General features: G+C 46.1%; 1 protein-coding gene across 5 annotated transcripts in view; it reads left to right on the top strand.

Moving 5' to 3' along the window:
• RAB11FIP4 (RAB11 family interacting protein 4) overlaps positions 1-25116 on the top strand; it is a 109911-nt gene that overhangs the window by 82493 nt on the left and 2302 nt on the right. For 2 of the 5 annotated variants that reach the window (XM_058038563.1, XM_058038567.1), the window contains 11 exons: positions 13561-13784; positions 17017-17208; positions 18729-18863; positions 20287-20322; positions 21241-21340; positions 21745-21848; positions 22341-22481; positions 23023-23104; positions 23362-23499; positions 23951-24109; positions 24438-24581. In XM_058038563.1, the coding sequence (XP_057894546.1) occupies positions 13561-13784; positions 17017-17208; positions 18729-18863; positions 20287-20322; positions 21241-21340; positions 21745-21848; positions 22341-22481; positions 23023-23104; positions 23362-23499; positions 23951-24109; positions 24438-24581 (1455 nt within the window). Of the gene's footprint in view, positions 1-2262; positions 2382-13560; positions 13785-17016; positions 17209-18728; positions 18864-20286; positions 20323-21240; positions 21341-21744; positions 21849-22340; positions 22482-23022; positions 23105-23361; positions 23500-23950; positions 24110-24437; positions 24582-25116 lie in introns of those variants that run through there. The other 3 variants (XM_058038568.1, XM_058038565.1, XM_058038564.1) reach the window with 3 other exon arrangements.

Below are 25116 nucleotides of genomic sequence, written 5' to 3'. Positions count from 1 at the left end.
CTGTTGCACCATTCATGATCAGCTTCTCAGCTCCCCAGGAGAGCCCCTGAACAGGAAGGGTCTGGGGTCCCTCTGCCCCTCAGGGAGCCCAAGGTCTGCAGGGTCCCCGTGTGCAGGGACCTGCCCGAGTCCCCGTGCCCCCCGAGTCCCCGTGCCCTCCTGGCACACGTGGGGACGGCAGTCTGTGCCGGCTGAAGCTGCACTTGGCTTTCATCTGTTGCTGTAACACTTTGTCTCACTAAACCTCAGGCATCCCCTGCCCTTCCAAAACTTCTGTGCTCAGCAGAGATGGAATTCTTTTCATTTTCTTTCAATGAACTGCAAAAAGGGTCAGGTTCAGTGAATTGCTTTAAGCATTGCATATATATATAAGAATTAGGGCTGATTAATTTCTTTCTCTTTTCCTTTTTGAACAGCAGTGTTTTACACTTGGAGTCACTGGCTGTGATGAAAATGAGGGCAGGTTCAGGGAATACATGGGCCATGAGATGTTACACTGGTAGATGGGTTTGTGTCTGCCTGCTTTGCTCTGTTTTCTGACAATTTCCTTATCCCTTGCTTCAAGTAACGTTTGGACCTCTCTGGAAAATGTCTTTGGACACAATAAAGTCCAAAATATTTTAGAAGTATAAAGTACTTAAGTGATCTTTCAGTGATTTACACTTACAGCATCTTTGTAACTCCATGTACAAGCACTGTTTCAGAAGTACACCCCAAAGAGCTTTGCCCCTTCTGAAATACCTGGAGGTGACATTAAAGACAGGCTTTGGAATATGGCCAGGTCAAATGGCAGAGTAGTGGCTGGGGATTCTTTTATTTTCCTTTTCTGAGACTTTCAGTGCCATTACAGTTGGGAGGGAGGTGTTTGTTTGCTGGCTGAATCTGCAGGATGGTGTTTCCGTCTGTGTGACATAGCAGCGACAACTGTGACAGTCAATAAGGGCAGGGTTTGGCTCCCAGATAGAAATTTTATGGAAAAATGTTTTTTTTTGTATTCCCCTTTCTGCCTTGTAGTCTAATGCTGCAAAGCCATGGAAACAGATCTTTTCTTTTCTTTTCTTTTCTTTTCTTTTCTTTTCTTTTCTTTTCTTTTCTTTTCTTTTCTTTTCTTTTCTTTTCTTTTCTTTTCTTTTCTTTTCTTTTCTTTTCTTTTTTCTTTTTTCTTCCTTTATTAGCGCGGACAGCACAGTAAACAGCTCTTACGAGGTGTTGCGAAAAAGGAAAGGAAGTTACACAACTTCCAAGAAGTAAAGTGAATATAAAATAACAAAGTCAGTGTGATTGTTCTCAGCCTTTTTGTTTTGCTTCTCATTATCTTGTAACTAAAGGGATTAAAATCAAGGACAAAACAGACATCACTTCCTAACAGGATCTGCTTTGCTTTGAGCACACTGAGGGTGCTTTAGCTGTCCCCATCGCAGGGAGGCCGTACATGTGCTCAGCTGTGACTCTGTTGTAGGAATGGGGGTACATGGGGCAGGTGAGGCTGTCCCCTGTGAACCCTGATGTCCCCAAAGATGGTCCCTGCCTGGGGAGCTGACAGCCCTCAGCGTCTGCTACTGCAACCCCTTCACGTATGAAGTGTCAGAAACCCAAAATCAGTCTGTAAAAATTCTTCTGTTCCACCTCAGATGTGTTCCTGCACACTCACCACCTGCAGGAAGATTGTCAATAACGCTGGGCTGGGGAGGCTCTGTCCACCCTGGCCTTGAACACTTGTGGATGGGGCATCCACAGCTTCTCTGGGCAAGCTGTGCCATTTGCACACACATATAATTATATAAAAACATATAAATTACATATAAATATGTAAATATAGAAATAATAAACATGTAATTACATCAATTTTATTATATATGTTATACAAAGTTATATAATATATCATTATATAATATAGAGAGAATTAATCGGGTTCTAATCGGGTTTTAAGCCACATTTCATTCCTCAGGAACCCTCCGCATCTTCCCCTCTCACCAGCAATTGCGCATAATTTTAATTACAGATCATTTTGAGCAATACCGCATTATTTTTGAGCAAAACCGAGTGACTACGACTGAACCCAGGAGCGGGGCCGGGCGCGCGTCACTCACACCCACCGGAGCGCAGCACCGTCCGTGTGGCGGGGCCCTTCCCGCCGCTGCCCGCCCGCCCACGGCCGGAGCCGCGGTGGCGGCGGCGCTCCCGGGTCCCCGAGGCCCGGCCCGGCCCCTCCGCGTCGCCCGGCAACGGCGGGGCGGGGAGGCTCCGAGTGCCGCCCGCCCTCTCTGCGGGCGGGGACGGGGCGTGGGGACGGCGGCGACCTCCCGGCGCCGAGCCAGGTACGGGCAGCCCGGCAGGAGGAGGAGGAGGAGAAGGCGGGAAGCGGCCGTGGCTCCTGCGGGGTGAGGAGGAAGTTTGCGCCGGGGTTCTGGGGGTTTTCCAGCCGCAGCTCCGGCGCGGGCTCTCGCTCTGTCCCTGCGGGGAACCCGCGCCGGGGCTGCGGCGTGAGGGAAGGGGGATCCGTGAGGGAAGGGGGATCCGTGAGGCCGCTCTGCTCCTGTGGGGATCCACAAGCGAGGGGGGAAAGCATCGCTGGGGTTTTTGGTGCGGTATCGGCGTTTTCGTGAAATGCATGAAATTGCAGGTGGAGCGAAACCTGCTGGGGTTTTTTCCTGTTTGCCGAAGGAGGGGATTTTCGCTCCGGAGTTGTGTGTGCTGGAAGGTTGGGCTCGCTATGGAAGTGAGCGGGTCCTGGGGATGTTGCTACACGGGAAAATCTAAAAGCGTCTGTGTCTGTCAGCAGCTGTGTGGGGTGAAATGGGGGTGTAGGGGAAGAGGCAGATGTCTCCCTCATAGCTGAGCCTCTTACAGCTCCCAGCTCTGAAACCTGGAGGTACCCAATACCTGGGATTTAAACCTTTAAAAGGGGAAGAGGAGGAAAACCGAGTACTTTTTAAGGATGAATGCAAGCAGGGGGCTTGCTCTGTAATTATCTTCCGTGGCGCTGGCAATGTGCTTGGATTGCCATTACTTATTGTTGAATGTTTTTAATACCCAAATGTGGTTCTGAATGCATTTGCTGGCTCCGGGATGCTAGTGACATAGGCACAAAAATATGATTTGTGGTTGGTGTGTGGCTGTCACGACAGCCTGTGCTGGAGCTACAGATGCTGCCTGTTGTGGCCCCGGTGTGGGACCGGCCGTGCCCTGGTGCGGTGGGTGAGGCGGTTCTGCCCCCCATGGCCGTGTGAGATGTGTTTGGCAGCGTTTGAAAGCAGCTCAGAGCAGAGATCTTGTAGATGTGAGCAGTTCCTGGCCTGGAGTTCGTCGTGTCCCTGAAATGGAGAAGGGCAATTGTGCTTTTCTGTTAGGCAGAAGTGACGTGTCGTTAGAGATCCCAGGGCAGGCAGGCGCCCTCATTGCTGGGTGCTGTGCTGATTTTGAGGTGGAATTTTATTGTTGCAGCTTTGGTAGTAGCAATATTTTCATTGCTTGTGGCAGATTTTTAAGGTTGGTGGCTTTGGGGCCAGAGAGAATTATTTATTCTCATGGTATTCGGCTGATTTATCTACTGTGGGTAAGGAGGAGGCACAGATGGGAGAAAACTTCTGAAATGCGTTCAGAATAGACTCCCTAAATGTGAACTCAGTGGTACCTGTATCCAGTATATTATATTATTACCTATATACCAGTATAATTTGTGATTATTTTGATCCCTTTTGCTATGTTATCATAACTACTTCTGTTGACAATAGTTTTATTCCATTCAAATTGCATGTGAATGGGGGGATTGCTCCAGTGATGGGACTGGATTGCCCTTTCCCAACAAAAGTTATTTTTCTGCCTGTGATCCCTCCAATTTTTGGGGGAGGTGGGGAATGACTTGGTGTCACCACCAAATATGTGCAGTAGTGTGGAATATTCTTACAAGTGGGCACAGAAGGAGGGTGGAATTTCTGTTGGCTGTTTGCTTGCCCAAACTGAGGGGAGTGTGAGCTGAACCCTACACAAGATGTGGCAGCCTCCAAGCAGTTTCAAAACCATTTGTAATGGGTTTCTTTTAAGTTTGTTATTTGAAGAATTACTGCACACAGCAGCAAGTCTCCCAGAAGCCACCTGATGTGCAGATGTTTCTCAGCTGTGGTTATCCTGACAGGGCTCTTACCACCAGGGTAGTTGGGGAATCTTTGCCATGTGCAAAACAAAACACTTCCCATGCCAGAATAGCAGGGGTAATGGAAATGCTTTGCTCCAGTTATTGATTAACCAGTACTGCTACATTTGTCAAGCATAGCTTGATCTTAACTTTTTATTTAAAATAGTGTCCTAGTGAAACACTTTAAGTTAAACTATTTAATAGTTTATTAATTTTATAAATTTATAAAACGATAACAACTATTAATAAACTATAAATAGTTTATTAATTTTAATAGTTTATGAATTTATTAAATATTTAATAACTAGGTTATTAAACTAATCATAGGTTGTTTCTGAATTAACCATTATCCAAATATTAATATCTTCAAATGTTCACCATGTTTATGTAGCTGACCCTTAAAATTCTGAAATGCAGCATAATAATGTCACTCCTTTTGTACTTTCTCCAGTCATTTAGGTTGATTGCTGCACCAAACACAGGACAGGCTCTGTAAGTGCTTCCTGACAGCACAGAGCAGTGCTTTGGGCACTGTGTGGCAGCCAATACTCAATACTGCTGTTAGTAGTAGGGGGTCTCTGCATATGACTCTGCTTTGAATTGTGTTTTCAGTGTGCAGCCTAATCTTATAAAGGATTTCTTCTTGGTTCCCATCTGCTGTGTCTGTGCAGGTTCAAAGGTATCTCCTGCCTATGTGTATTTACTGGGTAAATAAAAAAAAAAACCAGCTTATTGACCAAGCCAGGGTCTATGATCAGTGGGTTCTTAGTTTGTGCTTTACATGTGTGCAGCTCAATGATGTGTGTGGCAGCCCTTCTGCGATGAAGTGCTTTAACTTCACTGTAGAAACTGAAAAAAAAAAGGGGAAATACCCTGGAAAACAAGCACTTTTTCACTGAAAAAAGGGCAGGTATGTGAGAGACTTTGTTTAAAAATAAATAAAATGTCTTTTATAAATACATAGAGAGAATCATTTTTTTTTTTAATTCAGCACTTGCAATCTTTGCTGGGTAAAGGCTGCAATTCCAGTTATTCCTGCAGCAGAAATGCCTTAACCTGTGGTTTGCCCAGCCACCAGCTGAAGAGCAGCCAAAGTCAGGCAGCTCTTTCTTCTCCTAATGAGGAGCTCTTCAGAGCTACTTCAGTATTTCTTAAACATGAAGTAAATTACCTTTTAGGCTCGTCTACATTCAGAGTGACCAATGAGCTCTGGGAAGTGTTTCTGTATAAACTACAGCAAAGCCACATCCTTAATGCTTTCCCTCTGCTTGCCAACATAAACTGCTCCTCATCAGGCATGGCTGGACTTCTTACTGTGGTGGAGAAACTCGAGATGTTTCTCTACCTCTTGGGGTCTGAAATTGCTCCCAGTCCCCGAGCATCCCTCCCTGCTGGAGGCTGCAGTGTAATCTAACCCGGCTGGGTGGCAACACACAAGTATGAGTTGTGGGACAAAAATATTTTTTTTTTTTCATTGTTTTTGTTTAAATGGCTTCATTTCCTTGTGTTTGCTGCAGACCAGACCTGCAGTAGTATAGAAAATAAATGCAAAAATTATAGTTTCCAAATTCCTCGGGGGAAGGGAGTTTGACCAGTGTTCCTGTGAATAATTAGCTTAGACACAAGCAGAACTGTTCCTGCCTGGGACAGCTTCTCCCTGTTCTTCACGCTGTTTGTGCCTAATGGTGCTGTGGAGGTGCCAGGAGGTGCTTCCTCCTCCTCCTCTTCCTCCTCACCCAGGGGCCGGCGCAGCACGAAGGCAGCTCAGGGAGCTCTTGCCCGTGTGCCTGCAGCGCCCGCGGGCAGGTGTGATGCAAGGGGTTTGTCATTTATCGAGGCCCCGCAGGGTGACCTTGAGGCTGCTTAAGGAAAACGCGTTGGGTGTGAGCTCAGCTGTCCCCGAGCAGCCGCCACCACTGGCCAAGAGCATCTTGTAACTCGGAGCTGGTTAACTGGGGGTGTGAGCTGAGCAGTGAGAGCTGAGCTGTGCCTCAGGCATGCGGGCATGTTTTTGAAAGCAGCCTCCAGCTCTTTGTCAGCATAGGTGTTGTGTTCTCTGGTACCATTGCTTCAAAGTAACATAACCTGACCATTCCTGTGACCCTTGGGTCTGACTGGTCTGTACTGGGGGGTCTTTGGGGGTGCCTTTGACCGTGAGCTGCAGCTCTGTGTTTGCTGTGCGAGCAATGCTGTGACATCTGGCCAGGGCACGGTGTTGCTGCCAGAGGAATGGTGAATTGCTGCCCCCGGTGTGCCAGAGCTGCCCTCGTGCCCTGCTGGCAGGTTCAGCAGGGGCTGAGCCACAGAGCCAGGCAGCAAACCCTGCTGAGAGTTTGACATTTTCTGTCCTCCCTCCCTGATACTGCCGCTCTGACTTTAAAAATAGAATGAGATCGTCTCATCTCAAGGCAAAGGCTTCTCAAGAGGGTTCATTATGTCACATGTATTATCTGCTCTGCAGATCTTTTTAGGCAAATATGAGTTGGTTTTTTTTTAAGTTGTACACCAGCTTTTATAAACCAATGTCTGCAGCACTCCCACACGCAGCAGGAAGGTGATGCTGCGCTGCCCACAGTTCATTTTACATACAGCTGAGCAGGGTGCCCTGTCCAGGAGGAGGGGTGGCAGGGAGTACCCGCTGTGGGCTGTCCCAGCAGTTCACTCTGTGGGAAGGGCCGTGTTACCTCTCTGAGGAGCTCTGGCAGCTTGCACACTCACGAGCATTTCACTCTAGAAATGTTACCAGAGACTTTTCAGATAGTTAGATCTCGTTTCTGCTCTTACTGGAGTGGGCAGTGGAAACTTGGAAGTTTCCTGTGTCGTGTTTGTGGTGTGTCAGCTTGTTGCCACTTCACACCTTTTCTAGATATGTGAAAGAAGAGGAAACTGTTGCAGTTCAGAGGTAAAAGTGCCTTAGGCAGTGATGGAACAAAGTGCCAAACGATGCGGTGGGTTTAGATCTGAATTCCGGTTGATGTGCTGGCCCCGTTCATGCTGAAGGTAATGCACTCTAATTCCTAACGCTGCAAATGAGGATGTTTTTTCATCTGCAAAGGGATTCTCCTTGCTTTGATGACCCTCCAGTGATGGCTGATGAGCGTGTGATAGTCCAGTAGTGGGGAGCAGCCCAGGGAGTGATGGGACACAACTTCAAAGTAAAAGGAAGAGCTTTTTATTTTTTTTACTTTGTTCAGGGGATCAAATTAGCAGTCTGCTAAAGCCTTTTAATGCTAAAACTTCCAGAGCATAAACAATGACCTGTGAAAAGGAGTGCTTGGTTCTGGACCCTGCATATGATGAAGTCTGGCATCTCCATTATGGCCAATTAAAGTGACAGCAGAGTGTAAACACTCCTGACTCCTTCTCCTGGCTGCACATGGCCTTTCTCCTCTGCTTGGAAGAGGCACGATGTCACTTTGAACTTCCCAGCCAGGGCACAGAGCAGCCTTTCAGAACCTCTGTGCCCTCTCCTCGGGTGGTTCAGCAGGAGCAGCACAGAAGCTGAAGCTTGGTCTTCCAGGCAGAACCTGCTGTCCTTGAATTGCACAATTGTAGGAGACACAGAGGTTATCCTGCAGGGGAGGGAGGCTGGCAGTGCACTGCAGCATGGGCTTGCCCTCTCTCTGGGGACTCTTCACTGCCTTTCCAGGATGCTGTCCAGCACTCAGTCCAAGATCTGGATTTTAGCAATAATCTTGCCCCTAGAAGTTCCTTCCAATACTCACCACAATGTGTGAAGCTTTGCCTTAAGCAGAGCTTCAAATATTAGATTTGAGTAAGTAAACAATCACAGGAAGCTGTTGTGTTGACCAAACTAACTTTTGGCCCTGAATAACTTCATATTTGAACAGCTTAGTAGGATATTGGTGCTCTGCACGCTGATCTTGAACTCGGAGAGATTTTATATTCCCAGTTATATGGGGAGACTGGGTGTTCTGTGTTCTGCAGCAGGAGATGGAAGTGGTTTGTGTGACTTCCTCCCTCCCCATCAGCCTACCTGTGAGCAGCCTGCCCTCCCCTGTGCACAGGCACAGCAGCCTGGGAGAGAGAGAGCCAGATGTGGGCGAGAGCCAGATGTGGGCGAGAGCCAGATGTGGCAGCAGGGAGCCAGCCGTGGGTGAGAGCTCACTCACGTCATGGACGCGGAGACACACGGGTGGCCTCCCTTAGTGCTCCTACATTTTCCTCTTCTGTCTCTACTGTTCCCATCAGATCAAAGGGCAGATCAGCACCTCCCCACCTCTGCCTGACAACTGAAAAGGAAAGGAAACACGCTGGGGAAAACCTGTGCTTTAAAAAGTGTAGCCCTCTTGGTGTAAACATGCAAATGTTTGTAGAGGAGTGGCTGTTTCTACAACACATCAGGGAGAAATGCTTCACACCCTTCTTTGTCAGTCAGTAATTAAGAGAATACTTGCCTTCCAATGCAGTGGCTGCTTAAATAAAGATGAGAGAGCATGGATTTTCTCTTATGATGGAGTGCAACAGTAAGTAACTTTCATCTGAAACCAAGCCTGGCACACCTCCACATGGCACCTCTTCCAGTTGTGGTGAGGTGACTTTTCCTGTGCTTTTGTTGGGAAGAAAGTGGCTGGGGAAGGTGCAGGGGCTCAGGCTTGTATCCCACAGCAGATTCAGCCTGTCAGAGGCATGATCCTGGTGAAGGAGGGCCATGGCCCATCTGCATGTGGCATTTCTTGTTTCTGGTCGTGTGTGATGGGTCCAGCTCTTCCTAATCAGATTGCAGAGTGGTGGGATACTCGGATCCTCTTTTCTTCCCTGTCTCCTCTGGCATACTGTGAGGCTGTCTAAATGTCAGGGGTGCTGGTGATTTGGCTGTGATGGGAGTGAATTTTAACGAGGCTTGCTCTTCAGCATGAATGTATTGATGTAGGCATGTCATGTAGCCTGTCAGCCAAGTTTCTAGCTTTCAGCTGCTTTGTATGCCTATTTTGGAGATTGCTTCCAACCTGGGAAAGCCCAGTCAGGTCACTGCAGGGCAAGGCAGAGCTGTATTCCCATACCCACCTAATGCTGACACTGCTTTCCTGCCCCACGACGATCAGAAGGAATCCATGGGAATCGCTGTCTTCTGGCTCCTGCTTCTGTTTGGGGTGGCTCTTGCAAAGGCAGGCTGGGCTTACTCATCTGCCTTCAATGCAGCCACACAAAGCCTCTTTCGAGGAAGGGAATTCATTAGTTTCTGTGAAGTGGCCTGGGATCTGTGGGCAGCAGGTGCTCCTATAGAGCAAACTGTTGCTGAATATTCAACAGTTGCCGTACAAGCGTCTGGCCGGCTGCCTGTGAAGCACTTGGAGTTATCCTGAGCATCCGATTGGATAAAGTGCAAACCACTTAGGGCTTTAAAGATACCCGCAGCTATGTTGTCTTGGTGGTGTTTTAACTTTCGGGGTTGGGTTTTCTTTTTATGAGAATCTTCCAAGATCATAAGCAGCAGCTTTATCTCTTTTGACTCAGCCAACAAAGAAGGGAGCTGCCTAGGAGAATGACAGCCGGTGATTCATATTCAAGTCGTCAGAACCTCATTCTCTTGGCTGGTTTCTGCTAATGGCATGTGCACTGGAAACAAATGACTCAGGCTAGAAGTGTCTATTCATCTTTAAACTTCTTAAACTCTCCTTAATCTCAAGTTAGCTCTCTTGAAGCTACCTGAATAACACTTGTTCTTGCCATCCTCTAATTTGGTACATGAAATACTCTAGATATCTAAACTATGAAGGAATAATCTGAGAGGCTAATGTGTGCAATCAGCCCTTTTTTTCACTTTAATTTCCTTAGGTGTGGTTTGTTAGCAGCTTGTGCTAGGTGTCATCATTGGAAGTATAGTTCTGTGAGAAACCATGATCACTGAACAATTACAGCTTCACATAACTCACAGCTTTACTCAGTAAGGTGTGGATGCCTGTATTTGTTTACCAGCAACAAGGCCTGATTCTGTTGTCTTGTAATAGCTTACTTAAACCTGTGTAAGTTGTTTTAAAGATGCTTTGTCTGTGTTCTCCTACTGATTATGCTGCAGAAGGAAAAGTTTTAATTCAGTGTGTGACTGTGACAGTTGCACTGCAGGCTGGTTTCACCCAGGGAGCTGAAGGGACACAGAGTGGTGTTACCTGTTTCTGTGCTTTACAGGATCTGCACGAGGGGTCCCCATGTGCCAGGAGTGTTGTATTTCCAGGGGGCAGGGATTCCACACCCCTGAGCTCTCAAAGCTCGGTGGTACAGCCTGTGGTTCTGCCCACAGGGAGCAGACTGGAGCACGGTGGGCTGCTGTGCATCGCCTGGAATTGTGATAGCACCCATTGGAGGTGGACCTTGAGCACCTAAAAGAGAGAACTGACAGCTATTGGAGCTGAGCCCTGCTCCTGGCAGGGTCATTCGTGGTGCTGCTGGCTTTGGAAGGGCTGAGGTCTTCAGTGAGTGATTTTGCTGCCAGGTGCTCAGCGAGCAGCTGAGATGTGCTTCCTGAACATCCACTTTGTTTGCATCGGGCACTGGGGTCGGGCCAGGTGTGTGAAGAGAGGCCGTGGTAACCTGGGATGTGGCATCCACTCTCCCTCTGAGGGGAGCTCCTCGAAGGAGCTGGGCTGGGCCTGTTCTCCATTTATCCAGTCCCCATCAGTCCCTGAGCTCCCACTGCTCGAGGGTGGGGTCAGCAGAAGGGAGGACCTGCCTCAGAAGGGGTTCCATGTCTGGCAGTGAGGCATTTCAGAGGCTGTAAAGCAGATGTCGAGGCTTTTGATGGACCATCGCCTCCAAAAACTCATTTCTTTTATTCTTCCTTTTTTTTTTCTCTTATATATATATACATATACATACATATATATAATTTTGTTTTCCTTTCCCAGGAGGCTTTAGAGTGCAGGAATAGAGGAATTACACTTTGGAAAAGAATCCCTGGCACTGAGCAGGCTGGGGACAGTGAGTGTGTGCTGTAGGTGTAGATCAGCTCTCCCATACAGGTAAAGCTGAGAAGGTTGCCAGAATGGGACAGAGAGGAGAAGTGAGCCCTCAGCCCATAGAGATGACTGCAGGTTTAATTGCTAATGGACTCTTCAGAGAGCACCTCAGCTGCTATTATTAGAACAAGCAAATGTGTGGTGTTACCTACAGGGAGCAAAAACGGAGTCTTTGTGATCTTCTTGACCTTTACTTTCTTGTGTTAATTTGTTTAATACCGGGGAGATTTTCCTGCTGTAAAAACTTGCTTAAGCAGAGACTTCTCCAAGATCTCTGAAAATGACATGCTTATTGGGAGCTTCAGGGATCCACTGTGTACTGTTTGCCCCTCTCTTTCCCTCCTGGATCAGACTTTTAACAGCTGGTGCAATTCCATAATTGCAGTCAGGCTTTATTGCATTAAACTTGCTAAGAAAATAATGTCTGTGCCTGTGGGGCTCAGCGTGGGGGAGGAAACTTGGGGAAAATGTAAGATAAATACACCCTTCTGAGTACTTGTGAAACATTGTACTTGCTCTTTGCAATCTTTGCTTTTTCAACACCTACTAAAAGGACTTACTGCTTGTGCTGTTTGGAGCTCCCAAGGTAATTTGCAGAGAGCAGCAGTGGCGTTGTCCCTGCTGGCTTTGGGAGGGTGCAGGTCAGGTGTGCTGGAGAACACGGGGCTAAGCAGGGCAGGTTCCAGGGCTGGTGTCTGACCTGGCAGACCCAGACTGGCTGGGGATGAGGGGCTGGGGCTCAGAGCTGTAAATCTGATTGCATGAGGAGTGTGGCTTCAGTGAGTACTGCGTGGTATAGACCAGGATAAATCTTTGGGACACCTCTTGAAGCAATACCTCAGGAAAGTTTCAGGCACAAGAAAGCTGACACAGAAAAGTGGGAGAAGGCTTTTTGAATAGTGCCAGCTGTTTCACTGACATTGCTTGTTAGTCTGGAAGGCTTGTTGAAAGCTCAGCTAGAAAAGCACCCAGGTGTCTGCTCTGAGTGTGTACCTGGAGTTTCAAACACAGCAGGCAGTGCTGTCCTTTTCCCTGCTGGGGTATTCATTAGTTAATGAGATTTGAGCAGGTGGGGTTGTTTGGAATTTCTTCAGCCTCCATATGCTAGGAGATTTCAGACTTATATAAATTGGTATTTCAGGAAAAAAGTGGATGGTAAGACCTACATTTCTAACAGGAGTTTCTGCAAATCTTGAAAAGCTGCAGCTGCTGCCTGACTCTTTTCCTATTGAAGTAGAAAAGACAATTGGTGTCATCAGCACAGAGCACCACTGTTCTGCAAAAGTGGATTTGAGCCTCCTTGGCTCCAGCAGAAGAGTGTCCAGAGGCTGAGGGGGTGGGCTTGGAGCTGAGTGGTGCCACTGGGCCAGTGTCAGACGTGCTCACCAGCAGGGCAGGGAGTGCTGGTGGTAGTGCCAGTGCCTTGGGGTTCCTGGGTGGGAGGACAGTTGTGCCTAAACACGAGGTACATCCATGAGTGAAATGCTCCATTCCTTGTGCCAATGAACTCAGCTCTGAAAGCTTCCCTTGCTAGCAGTAGCTCAATGGTCAGGCTGCCTGTGGAGCTTCCAGATGAGCTTTGGAGTAGAGCTCTGAGTCAGGACTTGCTCTGCAGCTCTGAGTTATTTGTGTCAAAGCTGAATTGTGTGGCTGCTTATCAAAGGATAGAGTAAAATCTTAGCCTTTATTTTTTCAATTAAGAATTTTTATTTGTGCCTCAGGGACAAGCAAATAGAACCCAGCTTGTCTTGGCTATTCTTAGTATTCATGGGGCAGGAAGGGGAGGGAGAGGGCAAACAGCAAGAGCAAGGAGCTGCAGTAATGAGAATGATGTCTTATTTTAGTTGATGCTTAATCAAGACGTGTGGCTCCAGGAAGCAGGATGAGATGATTTTGCCCTTTTTTTCCTGCTCTCATATATCTTTGATTATCACCAGACTTACCCTAAACAATTTAACGCCTGCCAATTCTTTTTTCATCTGACAACTTTTTGTCCATCCTCAAAGACAGGGTAAACTGTTGGACTTATCTGATTTGCTTTTGTTTAATCTGTAATATTAATCAGAGGACTAACTCTTGGTGACTAATATATTACCATCTCTCAAAAAATGCCTAACTTCGTTATAAAACTTTGAGGATATTTATTACTTCAAGAACATTTTATTACATGTTATTTAATGTAGTGAATTAGGGTAAAATTGACTGGGTGTTGTGTCCTTCTCTCCTGTGAAGTCAGAGGCAGTACATGAGCCCCTCTGGAAGGTACAGGCTACTTTATTGGCTTGCAGGAGCTGGCTTTGTAAAGCAGGTCAGCTTTTTGTGTCATGGCTTTTATTCAGTGTCGCTCTTGCCTACCAGGGTACCAGAGAGTGCCTTGTTGCTTCTCCTGTGTGTGCTGCACTGCCTTCAGGGTTGATCTGCACTGACTGCCCATTTTCCTTGTGCCAGGGCACTGAAATCCAGGACTGTGCCTACCTGGACAGCGAGAGCACGTCCAGCGAGCCGGAGCTGTTTGCTGATGAGGAGGGGATGACTCTGGCGCAGCAGGAGGTGCACCATGAGTCTGACATGGACAGCGCCATCGAGAGCGCCCAGAGCTCCGAGGCCTCGGACGTGTGTCGCAGCGAGGACAAGGACAGCGTGCTCGGTGGCCTCTTCCTGCCCGGGGACAAGTGAGTGGTGCCAGGGAGCAAGGCGCCTCCGTGTGGCTAATCCCTCCTGGGGGAGGCTGAGGATGGCTGATGGATTTACAAATTTAACATCCCTTTACGACATAAGGGGGATGGAGGTCCAGGTCCTCTAAGTGGCTTAGTCTCAGTCCTGGCTCCTTCTGGCACGTTCTGTGAGCACTCACAGGACTTGCATGTTGTGTGTTGAACTGAAAGCATTGGGTCTCTCCAGAATAGATCACTGCAATAACATCCCCCAAAACACAGATTCTTCTCTGCTGCCATAAGCTTTATATGCTGGAATTAAAACAATACTTCTTCCTGCAAAGCAGTTCAGTATGGGGAATACTGCTGCAGTCTTTTGTACATCTAGTTGTGTGCCTGGTGTTGTGGCCTCTGCTGATTTGCTTTGCAATTTCGTGTAGCGAGTTAATTCTTTGTGTTTCTAATTTTCCATAACCTTTCTTGTGTAACAGTAAATTGTGTTTAACACGGGGTGTCCTGGCATGTGTGTGTGTGTTGCCATAGTTTGCTGTTAACACCAGTGTCTCTGTAACCCTAACTTGACTCTTCCCAGGTGTGCACCTGGGAGTGCTGGTTGAAGATGGTTGTGGGGGAAAAGACCCTAATTTGGCTTAATCCTGCTTTGAACTGAATTAATGCAGTCACTACCAGACAGAGCTCAGCTGGGCTTGCTTTGTAAGCCTCTGCCTTGTCTTCCCTATTTTTGGCCTGTCATCTTGATTTGTGCCTCTTGAGCTTTGTTTGTTGCTAAGGCAGCCTTTCTTCTCTCTCCTGGGCCTCCTCGGGTGCTCCCTGTGCTGCCTCATTCCTGCCCTCCTCCTGAATTTCTCAGCTAGCTGAGTTTTGGCTTCTCCCATCTGCCCAAGCAACCTCAGAGACTTTATCAAGACAATTACAGTTTCCATCAGCTCTTTATCAAGCTTGTCTCCTCTGCTTGCCATTCCCAGTTCTCCAAAGCCCCATCCTTGTGGTGACTGGCTTTTTCCCATGCTGTATTTGAAATGTTTTTCTTCCCAGCTGTGCCAGTCAGGCTCTTGTGAAGGGGGTGGGCCAGGCATTGTGCCTCCTGTACCCTCCTTCTAGGCCAGGCAGGAGCTACCAAGAGCTGCTGTGCTCTGATAGACCTTGATTTATCCTCTGAGACCTCCTCAGCTTTGGTAAATCTGTTGGGGAGAAAAAAAGCATGAGAAGCTTCATGCTTTTGTGTTAAAAGAGGCAATAGAGCTATTTACTTTGGGCAATAGAGAGATTTACTTTGCTGCTTGCTGAAGGAGCAGGTGGGTTGTTATCAGGTGTATCAGGCCTCTGAAATCTTGCTCTGAAGAACAGGAGATTACCTTTGAAAACAAACCAAAAAAGCACTAAACATTTGAAAGTTCCCTTCAGAAAGTGTTAGAATGAGGAAAATCTGTCACTATTAGCCAGCTCCTTTGCAAATGACTGTGTAATTCCTAGGTCTCTGATCTTGGTGGAAGTGTTGCAAGGAGCTTCTTCCCAAACTCACTTGGTGTAACTGCAGTTGAGATGCAGGCAGCAGTAGGATTGTAGGATCTGCCAAAAACTTACCAACACACAGTATGTCTGTGGCACACTTTATGAATAAATGTTAGTGTGATATGTTGAGCTTCTCACTAATCCCTCAGCCAAGGAGCCTTGTTAGATAAGTTCCATCTATTTCTTGTATGAGTATTCCTATCTTTATCCTTCAGTAGTGTGCCTGGCTTGACTTGCCCTAATTTCTGTTAATGTGAGTTAGATAAATGAGTTGCAGGTTATAAATGGATCTCATCAAAACAGGGGAAACAAAAGAGCATACATCTGAAATGTTGGCAGGCTTCCTCTTCTACTAATTGCTTTTGGAGGGAAGGGATATGCAAATGATGCTTGCAGCATCCACCAAAGGAACACTGGTGCATCTCTTGTTTACAGCTCACAAGTGGAGTATTACAGGAAGAGTACTCTCCCTGTAGAGAGGTTGAGAGGCTCAAGGTAGACTCAGAAGAAATTTTGGAGGAAATATTGTTGAGCTGCTGGAGAATAATGTCAGCTGGGAGTTGCTGTCCCAGGGCTCAGCTGATGGAGCTGGAGATACAAGCCCTGTGCACTGAAGCAGAGGGAGAGAAAATCTTAACCTGATCTGCATAAAGTGCCAACAAATTCCATTGGTGCTTGGTCTGTACTGCAGAGAGGGAACTGTTGGGCTGTGCCAGGGCCTCACAATTGAAGCATCTATTTCAGGTCTTCCAGGTGTATTTTCTGTAGGGAGAAGTTTGTTTTTAAGAACTTTTTTGTGAATTTACTGGCTTGTCTGTTTGACTGCCTCACCAAGGTGGGAGCTGAGTAAACCTGTGTAAAACACCTGCACTCTGCAGGTGCACTGCACAGGGCAGTCTGGAGTCTGGGCAGGTGAACCCTGTGCACCCTCTGCAGCCACCTTGCTCTGTTTTATTAGATTTGATGTGCTCAAAACTGCTCTGCCAGCTGCTTTCCTGTGGTGCCTGACTCTGCTGATCTGCTTACCTATGTGCCCTCTTTCTCTGAAGTCACAGGGTCCTGCCACTCCCTGCCCATTTAACATCATTTTCAGGTACTTTTCTGGTAGTTAGACAGCCTTTTCTTGTGGTCCATATATCCTCTGCAGGACAGAATTTGTCCTGATGGAAGGAGGGGAGGAACCCAGCCTCCATGAGTCACATCAGGAGTTTTAGTGACTCTGGTAAGGGGTGAGCAGAGGTTTCTTTCTGACCACACAGAGGAGAGTGGCTGGAATTCCTGGGGTGTGGGAGAGGGTGTGTCTGGATTACTGGGAAACTCTCTGTGGAATAGAGTGACAGCCTCTGTCTTATACATGTTCCTCTCACTATCCCATGCATTTCAGAGCTGTCTGCATGGTTCCTGCATTCAGAGCAGAAATCCCCATGTGGTCTTCACATGGAAATGGTGGCTGAGGATGATCAAAGTGTGCTCTTTAAAGCAAAATGGTTTGTGCTGATCCAAACTTGTCACACAGGTACCTTGTTCATAGATTCTCATGCTCTTGTCTCTCAAGGCACTGTGTCAGCTGCACATCAGGTACATTGAGCACTTCAGGGCTTTAGCACAAAGGTGGGTTGCAGCCTCAAAGAGGGGACAGCCTGTGAAGGTGGAGGTTCCATATGAGGTGAGGCGCTATCAAAGTCGGCCTTCGAGATGTTTTGACCTCTTGTTTCAGGTCAAGTCCTCACAACCCTTCTGCAGCATCTGACCTCTCCACTTATTCCACCGCCTCCCTGATCAGTAATGAAGAGCAGTTTGAAGACTATGGGGAAGGAGATGATGTGGATTTTACTCCCAGTAGCCCATGTCCTGATGATGAGACCAGAACCAACGCCTACTCTGACCTTGGCTCATCTGTCTCTTCCAGGTTGCTCCTTATTCATTAACAAACAATTTTTCATTTTTATTCTTCTCTGACCATAGCAGAGTTTACACTGGTTAGGTAGACTCACCTTAAAAGCAGAATATTATGAGTTCATTTCCTGCCTTTTAATTGACAGACTGCATGTAATAATAAGAGCTATAGCAAATATGTTGTTTCTGATAACCTCTGTTGGGTTCTGTTGAAATAACTGGGCTATTTCACTTGTAGAGATTTCTTTCTATTGCAGACAATAATTCCACAGTTCAGGGCTAGTACTGGAAGGGATTTGCTGCAAAGGAAACCAACTTCACATTAGGTACCCACCCTGGTATAGTGAAGACTTACAAGAGAGCTGTTTCTGTTTAGCATTCTGATACTACAAATCCTTAGCACTAATCTGTGAGGGGAACTGCTGCAATATGTTCAGGGGGTTATTTGAAACAAGCATCCTACTGACTTGGAATGTCTTGGGAAACATAAGCAAGGAGCTGCTGTCTGTTAGGAGCTACAAATCCAGAGCAGTGCCCTTGCCTCCTGCATGTATCCTCAGTCTCTGCAGCTCTTACCTCTTGTGGCCAAGGCAGGTCCAGACTGTACAGTCCTTCCCCCAAGCAAGGAATGGGTGAGCAGGGTTGGGAAGAGTTGAGCAGGAAGATTCTCTAGGATTTGTCTGCTTGGATCAATAGCACACAGAGGTCTTGTCTTCATTGCTGACACAGGACAAGCTCACTGCATGCTTCTGTTCTGCATGCAGCCCCCCCCCGTGCTCCCTGTGTTTGCAGCATTTCTGCAATCCTGCCTGGCCACGTCTCTCATGCATGCAGAGCCAGACCCCTCCCCACTGCCCCTTCATGGTGATGGCTGGTGTCTTCCATCCCCTCTTTCCTCAGGTTTATGCAGCACTTTCCATTCTCATTCCTGGGGCTCAGTGCACATCATGCCATGATTGCTGTCTTTTATTTGAGTTTATTTTCTCTTTATCATGCCAAGAGGTACTGTTATCTCCTCTATAGACCTGGGTCCACTTCTCCCTTCCTCCTCATTCCAGGGTTCCTATCATCCTACCATCTGAGGGGGTTCATGTGACTTCCTACCAGACCACTCTTTTCTTCATATTCCTGCCTTTCTCTTGGAGAGAAGTCTCTTCAGGTTGCATGCCAGGCTCTAGTGGGAAGATGGGCAAGATGATAGGGGGACATTGCTGAGGTTGAATATACTCATGTAGCTGCCTTTGCTATGTGCATCACAGTGGACCACATGTACCTTTTGCTGTTCTTTTGGTCACCCAAACTGATTCTTTCCACTGCCACCCAGAAATATCCACATCCTCTGGAAGGCCTCAGCTCAGACAGGTGGACTTGCCCTAAGAGTAGCACAGGCCATCATCAGCTCTGACATAGATGAGCTGTGGTTAGAGATGGTTCTTCAAGTCCCTCATCTGTGATTCTGACACACAGTCACGAGGAAAACCTGTTGTGGGTTGGTTACTACAGCCAGTAACATCTCTCCTTTCCTGCAAACAGTGCTGGCCAAACCCCCCGAAAAATGAGGCATGTTTATAACAGCGAGTTACTGGATGTTTACTGCTCACAGTGCTGCAAAAAGATAAATCTCCTCAACGATTTGGAAGCCAGGCTGAAAAACTTGAAAGCAAACAGGTAAGCAGCCTATTGCACTGCTTTTTGCAATGCCCCCTTGACATGGGACTGGCTAATAGCAGGAGGAGAGGGAGAGCAAGCCTCTCCCTTCTGTATCCCATTCCTTCTTACACATGTTGTTCTTACAAAACAGTAAGAAATTTAGACTTGGATATGTAGCCCAAACCAAAATGCTGTTCTTCATCAGCTCTTAAATATTTTTTCTGATTTAAGGTGCAGATATCATTGCTAAACTCAAATATTTTAACCAATGAGCTCTTTGATTGCAGAGTGAGAGTGATATTTCAAGGAATTTTTCCCAGGAAGTGGGATCTGCTGTGCTGCTTAGTGCAGATCTACAGTTAGCTCCTGCTTTCTCCAGGTGGGAAGGAGGGATCTCCAGATCCTTGGCTAATGCACATAACCTTACATACACCTCTCCTAAAGCTACTGGTCAGCAGAGGTACTTGGCTTCTCTGGGATTTTTTAAATTATGTCAACAATACTTGAAAAAAATGATAAATCCTGTGGCAGAAGTTACTTTTGGAGGTCTTTGCCATTTCAGCCTTTTCCTTATGTTTCTCTCTCTGCCACTCGCCACTTGATCACTCCTAAGCTGTGCTGAGCACTTAGAAAGTGCTTCTAACAATCACCTAGAGTTTTTGAAGGGAATTATTTGGTGGGATTTTAGCTCCCCCTAGAAACTGGATGTGAATCCTGCCTGTCAGCGTAATCCCTGGGACGCAGCGCTGCCCTGCTGCTCCTCCCTGTGCACAGCAGTGTGGAACCTGCCATGAACAATGTTCTGCCCTAGCAAGGCTCTGCCAACATCCAGACCTCGAGCAGCCAGGGCTTTGGGAATTTTCTGAGGGAGGCTGGATATGCCTGACCAAGAGCTGTGTCTGTGCACACAGAGATGTGACATCCTCTTACCAGGAGATGCAGCAGGATATTTTTGATCTGATTCCAGTGCTGCCTGCAGCAAAGGGTCTTCATTTAGATAGCACCAGTCTCTGGCTGCACAAGGGAACTGTAACAATGGAAAGACCTCAGTTCCTGTGCTGAACTGGGAAGCATTATGGGGAAGGATAAACTAACTGTTCATAAAATCATCTAAAAGCTGGAAATCCAGAATAAATGTCCATCACTAACTTGGCGTCCCTTTGTGGTGTTTCTAATGTTAGTTTCGCTCGGATTTACACTGACAAATCTCTGCTACATGTAACAGTATCTGCAAATTGACTTATTAATGATCACAGTAATTTGTGGCTTCACTCATCTTTGTGTTCTTAGTAATTGCAGCTTTTGATTCAGTTGTTAAAGAATATTGTTCACAGAATCATCTTTTGAGTAGGCTAAAAATGTCCATTATATTTCATTGTGCAATTGAAATTGAAGCAAATAACTGTTTAATTTCTATATCATTCCTTCTGTATCCATGTAGCCCTAACAGGAAAATATCAAGCACAGCTTTTGGAAGGTAAGAGTCTTCAAGTTTTGTATGAATAATTATGGAATCAGCCATAACAATTCCATAAGTGGGAGTGGAAAACAGAAGTAGGAATAATTTTAGAAAAATAAAAATGTACCAAAATAGGTTTTTAAGGGAAGGGGCCTGTGTTTGGGTATGAATGTTGCCCCTGTTCCTCTTGGAGCAGGCCCCTGAACTGGAAACAGCTCTGTTAAAAATATAGATAATTTTTGCTTCCTTGTCTGCCAAATGTATTCCTTTGTACTGCTATTTTATCAGTCCAGCTACTGCTTATTTAACCCTCATAATGTGAGCCTTGCTGCTGTTGCCAAAATGTGAAGGAAAGCAAGAGCACCCCTTTAAAAAGGACATCCAGAATTGTCATCTTCCTTTGACTGAGTGAACCAGCCCTGGTCTGGGGAAGGCTGTAAGGTTCAAGGACATTTTAGATAATCTCCAGTGTTACATGTTCTGACACTATTCTGCAGTGGGAACTGCTTGATATTTCTTTTTTTCTGTTTTTTTTTTTTTTTTTTTTTTTTTTAAGTTCTTAGAGTATGAAATTTTCTAGCTTAACTGTACCAACCAATGTGCAGTGGTGACCTTATTTTAAATTTGTAATAAGGCAAATACAATTCAGTGCATAGTATGAATAAGACTTAAGTATTTTTAAAACTATGTTAATGCTAGTGGCAGATCCTATCAAAAGCAACAAAGAACTCACTCCATAGAACTAATGTCATTGACTGTGCTCAGTATGACTTCATTTAGCTCCCAGTCTCTTGTAAGGCTTGGGCTTAAATTGTAATTGTTGTAATTGTAACTGAAATGATTGCACAGATTTTACCATGGATGTTCAAAGTCTGAAGCCAGACTCTTTGTCCTCCCTCCTCATCAAGCAAAGTAATGATCCTTCTGATCTTTCAGACAACTCTTCCACAACAGTAACTTCAGCAGCAGTAATGGCAGCACAGAAGACTTGTTCAGAGACAGTATAGACTCCTGTGATAATGATATCACTGAAAAGGTGAGAATCTGTGCCCTGTGAGTAATGTACCCAGCCAAATCCTGCTGGAGCCCAGCGTCAGGGGATCAAGATCTTGCTCAGAACTACCCATGATCTGAAGTAGCTTATTTCAAAATGTCCTTGATGTTCCATTACTATTACAACTTTTCAGGCTTAATGCAAGAACTGAGCAAGCACAGCTCTAGGCATTGTGTTAGGACTTCTTTATGGTGTATTTGCAGTGATCACCCTCAAGGAACGTGCAGGGTCTGGAGAACTCAGAATTGTGGGGCTTAATTTTGCTGCTGGCTTTGCAGAGAAATGTGCCCCCTTTTAAAATGGTAGAGTAGCTAAATGCCAGTTAGAATAGTGAGGGAGTGTTTGAAGAGGGACTCAAACTGAGTCTGTTTTGCTTGTCCTTCCAGGTCACCTACCTAGAGAAGAAGGTGACAGAACTGGAGAACGATAGCCTGACAAATGGTGACCTGAAGAGCAAACTGAAACAAGAGAACACCCAGCTGGTTCACAGGTAACAAAGCACAGAGCCAGGTCTCCTCACCACCACAGCTGTGGGGAAGGAATATTTCTACCTCTAGAGTATGACCAAGTCTTCTTCCTTAATGCTGATAGAGGAAATAAGGCTTCATCTGGAATAGGGGCTGCCTTGCTGAATTTTCAGCAAGAAGAGGCCTGCAGGCAAGTGTTTTTGACAGAGATGTTACTGACTTGTACAGAGAAAATGCTTCTGCTGTAAGAGAGGTTACCCCTGGTGGTTGGGGTTTTTTCCTTGCTTGTAGCAAGAGCAGAAGGCTGGGTCTTAGTCCCAGCTTCATGAGACTGAAAGAATACTAGATGAACTGATACTACTTAATTCTGTGTTTATTAGTAAATAGAGATACTGGGAGATGTTAAATGCCAAAATAGATGGTGAATTAGAATGAAACAAAGGAGTAGGCAGAAAAGAGAGAGGCAATGAATTTGCTTCTGAAGCTGTTACTGAAATGAGATCTGATTTCCTTAGAGTTCATGAACTAGAGGAGTTATTGAAAGACCAAGAAACATCAGCAGAACAGACTCTGGAAGAAGAGATAAAGAGACACAGAGAAGCTTACAGCAAGTATGAAAAAGAGAAGGGCACTGAAATTGAACTGCTAAATACAAGGTAACAAACATCTTGGTGCTGCCTTGAACAGGGAGAAAGGGCCTCTTTTCTTCGTTTTTACTTTGCTTGTAAATGTAGGCTGTTCACCAGCAACAGTGCACAGATGGTGGCAGGTTGGCAGCTCTGTAGAGTAGCTCTGCAGTCACATGTCTAATGCCCAAAAGCTTGGAGGATGCTTTACATTAATGCTTTAATCCACGTGGCCCACGTAGACAGCTTAACTGGATATTTGGCACACATTCAAGGAGGGAATTGTGACCAGTTCTAGCAAATGTTTGTGCCTGTGTTTGTTTTTTTCCATCTTATGTTTTTTTCAGCTACCTGTTGTTAGGAGCACAAGAACCTGAGGGTTGGGGTAGCATTTTGGGCCTTGGAACTGAACAAGCAAAAATGCATGTTAAAAAGTGCTGTAGTTAGAAAGATTTTCCCTATTTGGTCTTTCTATCAAGTTCAAGTGAGATGGCTTTTTAGAGCACACTATTGTGCATGTCTGTGTTCTTGAAAGGAGGTATTTGCTGTAAGACTTTTTTAATTAATGCAGGGTTCAGCAACTGGAAGAAGAAAATGGTGATCTGAAAAGCACTGTCACACGGCTGAAATCCCAAACGGAGAGATTGGATGAGGTAACAAAACTCCTGAGTCCTTGAGCAACTTAACAGCAGTTTATGTAAGAACAAACTCTTACAGTGTTTGGCCCAGCTTCTTAAATTTTCCTCCCATAAACCAGATTATTGATGGAATTGGAACATTGGTCACCTTTAGGGGCAGGAATGTCCTGAGACACAAGGCAGTTTATGGCCAGCTGTGTGTAGGTTCCTGTTGTGAAGCTGAGCTGTGTCCTGCTCTCGCCCCCTGTTCTGAAGTTCCCTGTTGGTTCCAGGAGAGGCAGCGCATGTCAGACAGGCTGGAGGACACGAGTCTGCGGCTGAAGGATGAGATGGATTTGTACAAGAGGATGATGGACAAGCTGAGGCAGAACAGGCTGGAATTCAACAAGGAGAGGGAAGCCACACAGGAGGTAAGTGTGAAGAGGGATGTCAGACCAGGCAGTCTCGTATCACCTGCATGGAAGCCCTGGGGAAAAGGAATGGGCAGGATGGGCACTGAGAGCACAATATCCAGTGAAGCTATTGCTGGATTGTGTTTCTGTGGGAAGGGTGCCCACAGAGCAATGAATGCTGCAAGAATACTTAAGAAGTGCCAATCCCCAACCCAAAGGGCTTACAGCTCTTGGAGAACTGTGTGCCCTAACATTTCCCTGTGTTTGCAAGGGAAATTATGCATGAAGCTTAGGAATCACAGCCATTGCCAGCTCTGGGGCCTTTAAGGGGACCTGTGCTTGCAAAGGAAGAGGAAGAGGCTGTATTGTAGGACTGGCCTCAGCCAGGCTCAGGAGTGCTTTTGCTGGAGTACAGAGGGGGCTGTTTGCAGGGAGGGCTGCACAGACAGGGCCTGTTTGCTGCCCACAGCTCATCGAAGACCTGCGGAAGGAGCTGGAGCACCTGCAGCTGTACAAGCTGGAATGTGAACGTCCTGGACGTGGCAGAAGCTCTTCCTCCAGCCTGAGTGAATTCAATGCCAAAACCAGAGAGGTGGAAATGGAGCATGAAATAAAACGGCTGAAGCAGGTGAGCAGGGAAGGGCCTCTCAATCCACATCAAACGTACAGGAATACCTTGAAAAATGCAAGCCCAAACACTCTGCCTTCAGATTTTGTCCCCTCCTTTCTCACACAAGCACAAAGACGCTTGTTGCATCTGTGCAGGACTTCTTGCACTGGTGATGTAAGTTATGCCCCAGGAAAACTCAGGCAGGGAGGCCTTATCACTGGAGGTAGGAGTTGCTGTCAGCTGCAGCCTCACTGTATGTCATCCAAGCTACCTGTGATGTTAAAATATTTTTTTTAAGAAACCTTGTAAGAAGAACTTAAAAAACAGTCTTTTCATCCTTAAATAGGAGAATCAGAAACTTCGTGACCAAAATGATGATCTGAATGGACAGATTCTAAGCCTCAGTCTTTATGAAGCTAAAAACCTCTTTGCAACGCAAACCAAGGCCCAGTCACTGGCTGCTGAAATTGATTCTGCATCGAGAGATGAGGTAATGTGCTTTTCTAATCAGGTACTACATCCAAGAATATGCAATTTTCAATGTAATCAACTGTCAAGGTTGAACTCTCTGAAGCTGACAAATGAACGACAGAAAATTCTGCTTTGCTAGGAGTTCAAGGGTGTTAGAAGATTGCCTTAAATCTAACACTGTTTTGGTATCCTTATATTATAACTCTCCCATTTTTCTCTCAAAAAAAATTGAATTATTAGGATCTCAATGAACTGTTTTGCAGTTCTAACATTTTGCATCTTGCAGAGTAATGTGAGAGCATGACATTAATTTCATACAAAAATGGCCATTGCTAGTTACTTTAATTTTTACTTTCTGTTCTAAGTTTAGTTCATGTTACTTCACTAACAAGCTCTTACTTACATATTTGAGCTATATATTCCCTGTAGCAGAGCTGAATTCTTGGAGAAAGTAACTTCTGTGCAATTAATAACTTGGTAATGCTTTGAAAGATATTCTGGGGAACTCCTTTGTATGTGGGCTGAGTCCAGCTGATGTAGCTTCCTCTGAGCTC

Source organism: Melospiza georgiana, chromosome 21 (assembly GCF_028018845.1).
Source record: "Melospiza georgiana isolate bMelGeo1 chromosome 21, bMelGeo1.pri, whole genome shotgun sequence".
Classification (NCBI taxonomy): domain Eukaryota; kingdom Metazoa; phylum Chordata; class Aves; order Passeriformes; family Passerellidae; genus Melospiza; species Melospiza georgiana.
The sequence above is the reverse complement of the archived record's forward strand: the minus strand, read 5'-3'. Positions and strand labels throughout refer to the sequence as shown.